Source organism: Schistosoma haematobium, chromosome 1 (genome assembly GCF_000699445.3).
Source record: "Schistosoma haematobium chromosome 1, whole genome shotgun sequence".
Taxonomy (NCBI): Eukaryota; Metazoa; Platyhelminthes; class Trematoda; order Strigeidida; family Schistosomatidae; genus Schistosoma; species Schistosoma haematobium.
In genome coordinates this window covers 63,312,767-63,325,394 of record NC_067196.1, presented here as the reverse complement: position 1 = coordinate 63,325,394, position 12,628 = coordinate 63,312,767, and the positions used below count along the sequence as shown (strand labels likewise).

At 39.6% G+C, this 12,628-nt stretch overlaps 1 protein-coding gene across 2 annotated transcripts in view; it reads right to left on the bottom strand.

Annotated features, from left to right (window-relative positions):
- MS3_00001827 (uncharacterized protein) overlaps window positions 1-12,628 on the bottom strand; it is a 16,536-nt gene extending 3,908 nt beyond the window's left edge. Inside the window, exons 1-5 of one of the 2 annotated variants that reach the window (XM_035733629.2) lie at window positions 12,582-12,628; window positions 12,388-12,547; window positions 3,459-3,692; window positions 2,566-2,989; window positions 712-955 (exon numbers count right to left, since the gene is read on the bottom strand). In XM_035733629.2, the coding sequence (XP_035587751.1) occupies window positions 712-955; window positions 2,566-2,989; window positions 3,459-3,692; window positions 12,388-12,402 (917 nt within the window). In that variant the 5' untranslated portion in view covers window positions 12,403-12,547; window positions 12,582-12,628. Of the gene's footprint in view, window positions 1-61; window positions 2,990-3,458; window positions 8,783-12,387; window positions 12,548-12,581 lie in introns of those variants that run through there. The other variant, XM_051209329.1, reaches the window with a different exon arrangement.

Here is a 12,628-nt window from a genome sequence, read left to right as displayed (position 1 = left end):
TGTTCACTCACCCTAATGTTGAGATCACGATTACTCCTCCCTATGTATGTGTGACCACACACACATTTAAATTGGTAAACACAGTGGGATGTGACGCAATCGTTTCCATGTACTTTAGGTTTTGAATGAAGCATGCACCTTGTTCTTTCTTTGATGATGACCTTTGCTGCGCAATAGGTTTTATTGATGACTGATTTAAGTCGTTGTTTCAGTAAAAGGCTATTTGAATCACCTCTGAATGGTAAGGTGATGTAGACAGGCTTTTTCTCTACCGAGGCTACAGTAGGTCTCGCTGAACCATGGACTTTGTTACCTATAACACAAATATAATCTACATTTGCATCCCAGCGAATAAACAGTAAGATTTCCCCTCTCACTAGTATTAAATTCGAATCAGGTTGCTGAATTCAGTCAGTCGAGCATAAAGTTGGTCACTTTATTAATTGTTTAAAATAGATGGCATGTGGATCCAGGATGAGCTTTTCATCCTGTTGTTTCTTTATGTAGATTATTCCTAAAATGTTTTGAAGAATCTCCTGTAACTTGGTAGTCAGTGGTTGGATAGTTTTCTCTATTTTACCGTACACAGTTTCATCAAGCGTTTGTAATTAAACTTTACTTCCCATCTTAAGGCCATAGAGTGTTTAGATTAAAACATCAATTACACCCACTAAATTACCTTCAGAAAAAGTTAGCACCCAGTAAACTTACATGTTATTCAAGTATTGGTTTTTCGAGTCTTCTGGATTTGACTGAGTTATACTATCAATTAAAAGGCATCCATGTAACTGGCCTAAGATGAGCAATTGACAAATCAATATTTCAAGTTTATTCATTATGGATCCAATGTTGTTTGAATAAAAAACACATGACAGCAAAGGTCTAAGAAGCCTTTCTCCCAAAACATTTGTGTTGCATGTTAATTGTTCATTCTGCATAGAACTGTCTCCAGTTGCTTTTATGAATAAAGAATATCAAATTAATTTTCACTGCAATGGATAAGAGATTTTGAATAGGAATTTACAAATTTTAATTTACCTCCGTGTGCTACAAATATTTTTTTAGCAATCCAACTTTATTACTCCTTACGCCATAATATCCTACATTTTGCGATAGCCAGATTTACTAAGTTACTTTGTTTCTTAGCATAATTTCCAGTATATCCAACCAGTACTAACAATATGGTCTGCAAATTAATATTATAATCTCGTAAAACTGCTCTTCTATTTTTGAATTTTATATCAAGTAAAGTAGTGAAACTTACTAACCAAAACTCTAGTTCCCTAATCGTGACTTTGTTTCGCGAAATTCGCATAGAAGGCCTAAATGTGGTTATTTGAGCATCTGGCAGTTTGATGGGAATAGCTTGTGGCTTTGTATATGTACGTCATGCATTAAGTTCACAAGCAAAACATCCACTGCTAGATTAGAATTCACCTGACAGTTCTCTGGTTACAGCTAAATCTGATAGCACTGTACTTACTCCTCACTATTTGGAGTTCAGGCGAGTTGAAGGTCACCCAGTTATTTTAACAGGTGACTTAATTACATACATAGACGCTAACTTTAAGCATAAGGAGAAACACATGTCAACTCAACAGTGGGCAGAGAGATTATATGAATGTTGTTACTAATCTAGAGGATCAATAAACTATTGGTACTTCTTCCAGACTACGTGCTTGAACTTTGTTCATGGTCTTGTTTCATTAGATATCGAACTATTGAGACTGGAAAGTCTCTCTCAGCCTATATCAAAGATTGATATGTGGTAAATGGAGGTAAGATGTGATTGGTCACTGGGCATGAACTGACACACAGTTTTCTTACTATTAAAAATAAGTGGTATCTTTACCATCACTGATTTTCACTCTGGAATCACTAAGTATAGACTGCGTGTAATTGTGTTAAATAAACTATTGGCTTACACTCTGGTAATCTATTTCTTGCCGTGAATCGTATATTTGGTAAAACGTAGTCCCAGTCTGTATAGCTTTAAATCTCAATCCTGGTTATATTAATGTGTTATAGTAGTATAACGTACCGAAAGGAAATATTTTTGTTCACCCGTCATAATAAGACATACACAAGGATAAATTAAAGAGGTATATCATGGGTCATGGATTAAATTTCCAACCCTTTACAGTCCAGTACTATATTCAGTCAGCATTGAAACAACAGTAATGTTTAACAAAGGAAATACGAGGATTTCAAATGCTGACTTTAGATCAAGAGCACTAAGGTTGCGGTGGTAAATCAGATAGTATTGTAAACTTGACTGAAGCGACCTGAGTATATTTTACTCATACCCAGTTACTACATTCTCCAGAAACGTTTATATTTTAATACTCTATGCTTTCGTTCACCTACATTGGTCGCTACTTTTGGTGCTCCAATATTGTTGACATTATTTTTAGTATCTTACTCGTTGAGTATCTCACAGTGTGCTAAAAAGAGCGGGTACATAGAGATCACAAGTTTGTACATGCACCTACATTAATCTACCCGCTTGATTATAGGCCGAAAACTTGGAATCACCTTACTTGAGAAATGCTGTAATAAACTTACTGTACGTTAAACGCAGAAGATTTGCTTTTATCCACAGTTGTAATACAGAGATGATACGCTCACTATTATCTGACTTAATGCGTCCCAGTAGCTGATCAACAGTGAATAACACCTGACTTCCTTCATCATTTTCAAATAAGGGTTCTGAATGTAAAAGTCCCATACTACTCATGCTGCGTGTATGACTGTTCATACGCAAGTCAACTGGTAAAAGAGCACTGCAAAGGCACAGATGTGAAAGAAGACTTTCTAAGCAGTTGCAAGCCCCGTGAGCGCGACAGAGCAATTGTGTTATAGCTGTTAATCCAATGACGTTGGAATGAAATAGACTAGCCGGTTCTAATTTGTCAATTAGTTGTTTCGTTGCACCACATAAACCTTCGTTGCAAAGGAGGATCAATGGTGTGTCTCCAGTAATGTGATGCTGAATTAAATAAACAATGTAAACAAAATGCACAAATGAATACCAAATGTTCTTTTATTTAAAAAAATACTAGAACGAAACGTGGATTAGATTGTTAAGGACGTTTAATCTATTCTACATACAACTTGTGATACTTTGGTTACATTGGGGCGAACCCAACAAGATTCACATGTGTCAACAAAGACTGATCGAAATGTAGTCTTCAATATCGATAACGAGATAACTCAGACCTTACAAATGATAAAAAAGCTACATGCTTAGGACCTTTGCGGTGACATTTCGTATTTTGATAATATTTGATTTTACTAGAAACATTTATAGATTAAGCCGCAACTTGTATTTCGTTAGTGAAGGTCAGATGTACTCTTTGGATAAACAGCTAACAACATATAGTATTAAATTATTAATTGATTTGAATTTTTCGGTTTTAATAATAAGGTAACAATAAAAATACTAACTGCAAACTTACACTAGCAGACATATCCAAACCACAGTCAAGGAGTATCTTGAGGCCAAGCCCATATGTTTTAGACACGAGAAAGCAAACGAGTGAACCAATTTCCTCGCATTTGTTGAAGTCCTTTAGGACAACGCCATCATTTACATAGCTCTTCAGAAGAGACAATGGGCATTCTGAACTTTTTATATTTGCAAATAGAGCACTAAAGTTCATCCTGAGTTCATTGTTGAATAAGACTGTAAACTGAATAAATAACAGTTATGAATTAAAGATATTTAGTTTACCAATAAAAATAGGCAGTATCCTAAGTTTATGTATGTTAAGTGTGGGAGCTAGGTAACGGCAGTCATAACTATGGTAAAAAATAGTAATAATAGTGGCATTATTGAAGATGTCCGGAACAATACAGAATTCTCAGTGGGAAAAAAGAGGATATACTAGGTCCAGAATCATTTCTTAGTATTCTATACATAAAAATCAGATCACGTCTTAAACTGCGATAAGACAGAGTAGAGAGGCCTAGCTTTTCAAGCCGCTCTTTGTGTGGTAAACCACGGAGTTCTGAAATTGCACAGGTAGCTTCCCTTTGTACTTTTTCCAGGATATCCGAGTCACTTCTTAAAATGGGCTTGTAGCCTGAACGCAGCTCTCAAGCTTTGTTCTCACTAAGGTTGTGTATACTGTAGTGAACATGGTAGAATTTAACTTGGTGAATATCCGTCTTAAAGCCCATAGGGTTATCTTAGTAAACGTCGAACATCCCGGCCTATCCAGGGATGGCCGTGCTTTTTTTCTTTGGGACTGTCAAGGGTATATATGATTGAGTTAACCGATTGTATAACTGCCTGAAATGAGTCACCAGGACTTAAGTTGGCTTGGGAGGAAGTCGTCTACTACACATTCTGGGCTGCAATATACTACACCTAATCCAATATCTTGCCGTCTACACTTCAGCCTGCAACGCACCAGTTCACATGTCCCTGAATCATGTGTTACTGTCTCAAAAGCTCGTATGGTTAAGGTACTTTTCGTGTACAGGATAGCCCCACCTCCCCTACGGTTTAATCTATCAGTCGTACTGGATAAAAAACAGTCAAGTGAATTTGATTACCGAACACTTCTAACATTGACCATGTTTCTGAGACAACAACAATATCCGGTTTTCTATAACCACGATTGCCTTGAGCTCCGTCATTTTACTTAGTAGGCTGCGAGCATTTGTGTAGCACACCTTTAATTCTGTGGAGAACTTTTCATGACCACCCAGGGTGGTTTGGGGATCGTTTTGCTCCGAACTTTTACAATTTGAAAACCCCTAAGTTTCGGCGTCGCTCATTTATTTCTACTTCCGCAACTCGTCTCTTAATACGGTCAACCAGGCTGAGATCCTTACGGACGTATATTACGGATCCAATCAATTTGCGTGAGTTTCCCGGTATCAGGTTTCTTTCTTCAACCGTAGTAAAGGTAACCTTCAAGAGGCAGCTTTTCTGAGGACTTTCAGAATCCACCTTTTGTCCTATTCTATAAAGCTTACACATGCCGACTCCTGAAACTGTTCCTGGGGATAGCTTGTTTATTAAGGACTTAATATGACTGAGGTCGTGCTCAAATCTAGCCTTTGGTTCCTTTTCGGAAGATTCTCTTAACTTATGAAAAATGATTGACCTCTCAGAGAGGTCCGTCATAACATGCTGTGGAAGTTTAGTCCCTGAAACCGTTTCTTCCCTGCAATCTGATTCCAATTTAGCATCAAACGCAGAGGTCAAATTCTGTCTTCTTACTTTTCTTTTCCCGATTGTGACTGTGAGCCAATCATTTACCTTATTTTGCCTCTTGAACATATCCTCTACACCGCCCAGACCTGGCTCCCCGATAGTTTGCTCAGCGTCGATATGTGAATCCGGAACTGATATCGTAGATTCATATACCTTTCAGGGACTCCCTTATTACGTACTAATCTCCCCATTTTGTGGAAAACTTTGTCTGTTTTGGGGAAGCCACTATAGAAAATTATGGAAAAATGGCACAAAAACCCAATGTCCTAATTTTGCGGAAATGGCCTAAAAACCCCAAAATCTCCCCAGATGTGGAAAAATTCCCCGAAATTTTGAGTTTTTCCACAATATTTCCCAAAAATTTCGGATTTTTCTCCAATATTACCGCTAAGCTTTGAAGATTTTCCCAGAAGTTTACTACACTTTGGGTAAATCTGTCTATATTTATTTATGAAACAGCAAACTTTTCCGCAACTTCGGTGAAATTATCTGAAATGCCTCGCTTTAACGCGATGCATCTCAACAATTTTCCACAGACATCAAGGAAAAGCCTGTCGATAATAACGACATAAAAGTTTATTCTCATCACAATCTACCAATTCTGAGTAAATGAACAAACTTCGATGGCCTTCCCCAAAGTTTGGGGAAAAACCCCAAAATCTGCATTGCGCAGTTTTCCAGACAAACACTTCATCACCAATGCATTTTTAAACCTTTGAAGATGAAATTACAATTAATAAATATTATTATTATTAATATCATGAACTTTGGTCACGAATACAAAACCGATGTTGAGGTTTTGTTGTAGTACGTCAAACAAACACGAGACAATGAGTTGTCGGCTTTAAATCACTTTTTCAAAATTCTCACGCCATGCAGGTGGGTTATTTTTACTGTCTACAATTACGCTTAATGCTTTTGTTCAGTTTGACTAATTGTTTCTTTTAGACTAATAATTAAGAGCTTCATAAAAGTGCTAAAAGACGGGCTAAAGCCAATAGAGATTTAAAGTTGATGGGCTGTCCCAAATCAACCTTTTACAAGGGTTGAGGAAGTTAAAAGCTGAGTTTGATAAAAATTATCTGTTAACGACCACTGACTGAGAACCACAGTTCAGTTGTTGTCGGAGTTAGGACCGCCATAGATACACAACGATGTAGTAGTATCGTCCCGCAATCAGCCACTGTCTCATGTACTTACGTCCAATGTACAGCCATTACAGCCAACGGTATAGTCAATGTTTCTTCGGATCGCAAAATATAGGTAGTGTCTGGATTTGTATTTACACAAGAGCTAGCAAACACTAATTTTAAGCATAAGGAGAGACATCGTCTAACATGGCGACCTCCTGCACCAAACCAACGATGGACTCAAATAGACTATATTGACATCAGTGTTCGTTGGAGAGGCTGGATAGAAGATTGTTGCTCATTCTGGAATACCTGCTTGGACTCCGACCATCCTCTAATACGGGCACGCATCTGCTTGCACCTCACTGGACGCGGAAAATCCACAGTAAAAAGACCCATTAGAATTGAATTGAGTAATGAGAAAACAAAAAGTAGGTTCCAGGAACAACTGAGGTCACAATTAGGTAGTTCTGAAAACGAGACTGACCCATATGTTGCTTGGAAAGATATCAAAGCAGCTGTGGAAACAGCAGTGACATCTGTTAGTGATTTAAACCAAAGGGTTACAAAGAACCAATGGATTTCCTCTAGGTCTGTTGCACTGATGGATTCTCGTAAACTCGTTCCATCAGGCTCTGAACACGATGAAGAACGAAAACAAATCAGATCTAGGTTAAACAAAAGTCTAAGGAACGACTGTGGGCAGTGGTGGGCAACGAAAGCAAAAGAGACGGAAAAGGCAGCGATTGTAGGTAACGCAAGACAGCTTTTCGGACTAATAAAAGAAACTCAAATTAAGAAGTCAAGTGTAAGTGAGACTAATTCAGAAAAATACGACACTTATCTGCTCCCAGTCCAGAAGTTTAGGACGATGGGCAGAACATTTTAAGGAGCGATTCAGCTGGTCTTCAGCTACTCTACAACTACCCACCATTCCCAGACAGTCTGAATGGAACATTGAAGCAGGTCCCCCAACTCTAGCAGAAGTTCAAAAGGCTATAGTTGATCTGAAACGAGGAAGGGCAGCTGGTCCAGATGGATTGGCTCTAGACATCTTTAAGAATGGTGGTCCAATTTTAGCGATTAGGTTAACTAATATTTTACCTAAAATCTGGAAGTTCGATGTAAGCCCATCTGACTGGTCACAATCACTGATTATCCCAATGTATACTAATCAGTTGCACCAACTAAAATGGGTGGGCACGGTTCAGACCTGAAACTTAGTGACTGAAAGTTGAACGTCTTAATCACCACGCCGTCATTTTACACACTATAAAGTACATCGAGATGAGCACTACAATTTCGTTCCAATGTAAGTCTGGTTGGGATTGGTGTAAATAACCACCTTAAACGCTAGTCTCAAAACAAACACAGAAGCTGAGACACCCATATTTTAATTGTGATGTAAACGGAAACTGAACAAATAGTATAGAAGGGTTAAAATAATACTGACTCCTTGCAATAATAGCTCCCAGACCCATGGAACTATAGGCCCACACTTACAGGGTGATTTTGAAAAATATTAAGGCGAAACAAAGGACTTCCCTGAACTAAGATTTTTCTGAATAGATTAGATTGAGACAATCATTGGTGTATGGTTAGGATCCTAACGCAAAATATATTTGTTCATGGTTAATTTCTATGGACAATCGTGTTCCAACATGAGAACATTTATGATTTTAGGACACGTTTTACAGGTCCTGGTAGGATGCCCCCAAATGCCCTGGTACGACCGAGAGTGGAGAGAGTCCTCTCTCCCTCTCGAAATGCTCTCACATGGCCACGCGTATATAGCCTCTGCCAGGGAAGTCCTACTCACTGCCTTCTCGTGGCAACTCTGTTGTTTACGAAATTGAGAGGACGAAAAGCGAACGTCCGGCGCTTTAACCGGGTTGGTGGACATGGAGCGTACACCTATTTATTTATTTATTTGAACATATAAATATTGGTACAAGAGAGTGCCAATATATATGCGCCACACAAAACAATGGGAATTTAAAGAGAAGGAAAAAGAAAAATGGTAAGGAGCGTAAAAAAAGAGAACAATAACGAAGAGATTGGATTAAGGTAGTGTAATAATAATAATAGTAATAATGGGGGAACGGAAAGGTACAATCAGAAGAAATCTTTCAGTTAAGGAAGATACAACCACTTTTTACAAAGAAAGTAAAAGAAGGTTGCAGCAGGATCGCCACTGGCTTCTATTCTGAGCCATATCTGATAACGTCTCTAGCCACTGTGTAGCACCATCTCTCGGACCCCAGTCAGGGAGTCGTGAAGGACCAACACAATCCAGTCCTTTGCAGCTTTCTTTCATGCCACGACACCATGTCGTATACTGACCACCTCTCCGCTTTTTCCAACCAGTCCCAGCGTCGGCAAATAATGCACGACGTGGAATTCTCTGGGACGATATTCATAGAACATGTCCAAGCCATCGAAGTCGGTGTTTCAAGATGGTGACACCGATTGCCTTATCATCTCTGTGCTCGAACACACGATGCCGAACCTCTGCATTACTAACATGGTACACCTATGGGAGTTGGAAAATCCTGATTCCAAACCAATTGTGCACATGGGCTCCAGTATCCTAACGGAACAAATGGCGTATGAACCAATTATTGGCCACCGGCTACCATGGGACTGCATCTCCTTACGTTGCTCCACTGCCTCCTCGATCAGACCTTCAGGTCGAAGGCTCCTGGTGTAGCCCCCTAAGAAAACCACCCGGGTAGTATCACATAACATTCTCGTCTACTGAATTCTCGGGTATTGATCTCCTTCCAGGAGGTCCACTTATCGACTTAGAATACGTGGATGACATAGTCCTGTTTGGTGAAGACGCTGATAAAATACAGAGTCTTTTGGTAGCACTGAGGAACAATGCCAGAATGTTTGGAATGCGCTTCTCTCCCTCTAAATGCAAGTTGTTGCTTCAGGACTGGTCTGCATCAACACCTGAACTAAGGATAGGGAGTGAAGTAGTCGGACGCGTCGACAACTTCACTTATCTTGGAAGTCTGATCAGCCCTAATGGGTTGGTGTCTGACGAAATCTCAGCACGGATTCGAAAAGCTCGCTTGGCTTTTGCCAACTTACGTCACCTATGCTACATCACCTATACTGTGCGGCAGTCCGTTCTGTTTTAATTTACGGCAGCGAAACATGGCCATTAAGAGTAGAAGACACTGGTAAGCTACTAGTATTTGACCACAGATGCCTCAGAAATATTGCTGGCGTCTGCTGGGATCACCGGGTAAGTAATAGTGAGGTTCGACACAGGGTATTAGGGAATAATGGTAAATCAGTTGATGAGGTTGTGAATCTTCATCGACTGAGATGGTTGGGCCACGTGTTACGTATGCCCGAACACCGATTACCACGACGTGCAATGCTAACCGGTGTTGGAGATGGTTGGAAGAAAGTTAGGGGCGGCCAAACCAAAACGTAGCATCAGTGCTTGAAGTCACTAACTTGTAGTCCGAGCCATGTTGGTAGATGCAGACTACTTGGTTGGGGTCCGCGTGACTATCGTAACCAATGGTTGGAGACTCTTGGTGACATGGCTCAGAATCGATCACAATGGCGTCGGTGTATACACTCTCTATCTTCCCTTAAACTAAGAGATTAAAATTGCTTCATATCTTTCTTTCTACGAACTAATTATTTCTTCCTGTACTATATCCTTATTGCAATCTTTCTTTTATATATTACCACCTCTGAATTAACTACTTTTATGAATCCGGTGTCCATCTTGTTGTGTTAATGAGGTATGGCAACTTGGACCGATGCATATATGTGCCTGGTCCTACGTTGTAGCTGACTAACTGAGTATCACAGCTCTCACACATATCAAATGAAATGTGTGGCGCATATGTATTTGGTGCCTCGCTGTAGCAATATCTATGTGTTGAAATAAAAATGGTGCCTCGTGGTAGGATTCAACAAGAACACCGACATTTCATCCAATAATAAACTTCAGGACTTCATAATTGGTGTTACGCCTACAAGTGAGAGTTTGCAGAAACTGAATATATGTTTAAGACCTGTAGTGAGTATTTAGAAATCATGGCGATGCCAAGCAGTCAGACGAACAGGTATATGCTTGATTGTCTCGTAAATAAACCATAAGCCCAGAATCTAGAAATCCAATGTTGATGAATAAGAAGTTTCGTTTGACTAAATACCCCAATTTGAAGTAAAACGACTTGGAAGACTATATGCTATCCAGTCAGTTGAGTGAATTTCAATGTAGAGTATTGCACCCAGACGTTGACTCGCCAAGCAGCTAGCCAATCACTCATCACGATTGCCAGCATACCAGAATGCGTCTAACATGTGAGAACTGAGTTAGTGATGCGCTTCTCCGAACTCTCTCAAAATGAGTGCTTAAAACGCTTAACTATCTCCTTCTTATCTCAGAAAGAACTCAGGCTGAACATATATTGACGTTCTGCACCTTAAATAATGATTGCAGAGTTCTCCTTATTATTCAGTCTTCAGTAATAAGGATAGTAGGTTGATGAACCTGTATTAATCCTGACGCATTGCTTTTCAGTGAAGGTCCAGCTTCTCCTTGAAAGTATTCACTGATGGGGCTGATACCACTTGTTCGGGTAAGGCGTTCCAATGATTGACTACTCGATGAGAAAAACAGGATCCCACTTTAAGTTTATTAGATCGTGGTTTATGAACCTTCTTGCTATGACCTCGGAGATTATTAGTGCTGGAGGGAGCAAAAAGATAAGACATATTAACACCCAAATCATAATTAAAGATACGAAATGCCAGTATGAGGTCACCTCGTGTCCTACGATACGACAAGGGGAAAAGATTTAGGCGTTTTAAGCGCTCATCGTAAGGGAGTCTAGAAAGACCCTTCACTAATTTCGTTCCCACACGCTGGACATGTTCAAGGGAGTTAGTATCCTTTACCAGACATGGGCTAGCTGCTTGGATACAGTACTCTAAGTGTGGTCTTACATAGGTGGGACATAAAATTCGAAACGTTTCCTCGTCAAAAGATTTGAACGCTCGGCGAAGTGACCATAACGCACGAAAACCTTTGACAGCGGCTGCTTTGCAATGCGTAGTTGTTTTTAAATCATGACTTAATACTACTCCTAAGTCTTTATGCTCTTGAACGCATGGAAGAGGTTTACCCTCAATAGTGTACCGGTAACTAGTACCGTGGCCGATGTGCATTAGCACACTCTTCCTAGCATTGATTTCTAAGCCCCACTCTCGAGCCCATCTAACTAAATCGTCTAAGTCAGCTTGAAGATCCAGATGATCAGCCTCACTTTTTATTGCTCTCCAGATTTTTACATCATCCGCAAACAATAATGTCGACGAACTAAGTAACAGCAGTAACTCATTAACGTAAAGAAGGGAGAGCAGAGGGCCTAAGATGGTGCCTTGGGGTACACCACTTTTGACCGGCTTCCAATCGGATAGCGTTCCGTTGACTCTCACTCTCTGTCTGAGGTCACATAAGAAATTTCCTATCCACTCATGCACAGTACCTATTATTCCGAAGCTCGTGAGCTTCTGCATAAGACCTACGTGTGAAACCTTGTCAAACGCTTTGCTAAAATCTATGAATATCACGTCGACAGACAGACCGTTATCTAGGGCTGCTGTCCAATCCACCCTCGCAATAAGCAAGTTAGTCAAGCATGAAAGCTTGTTACGAAATGTACTAGTCTCACTATTTTGGGGGAAAACTTTGTATATTTCGAGGAAGCCGCTATGGAAAATTTTGGAAAAATGGTTCAAAAACGTAATAATTATTACGTAGTATATACTACTGAAGACCGAAGGATAAAGATTCAAGGCGAAGTTTTAACACAGAGAAACCTTACACCATGTAATCACAATTTTAGTTCTTGAAAGCTAACAACTGGTCGCTTACAAATGTTAACCAGTTTCTAAAAACAAGAAGTGAGTTTTAGATAAATTTTCGGGCAAATAAAATAAACCGTAATATATCTTAGTTGGATCTGTAATTACTTATTATTATCTATATACCTGATTTGGAGACATAAACTAAGAAATATGAACCCGCCTCAAAAGAACTTGTCACAATCAGTTCATTAGCGTTCGCTGGTTTGACCTTGAAATACGGTATAGCTTCAAGCCTCAAATTTTTCCGCGATAGTAACGTATCCTGTTGAAATATCGAACCGATCTAAGCTAAATAACCATTAGAAAGCTGGAATCACCGGAAGGCCGTTCTGTCGTGATATGGAACTGCTTGTTTCATGAGATC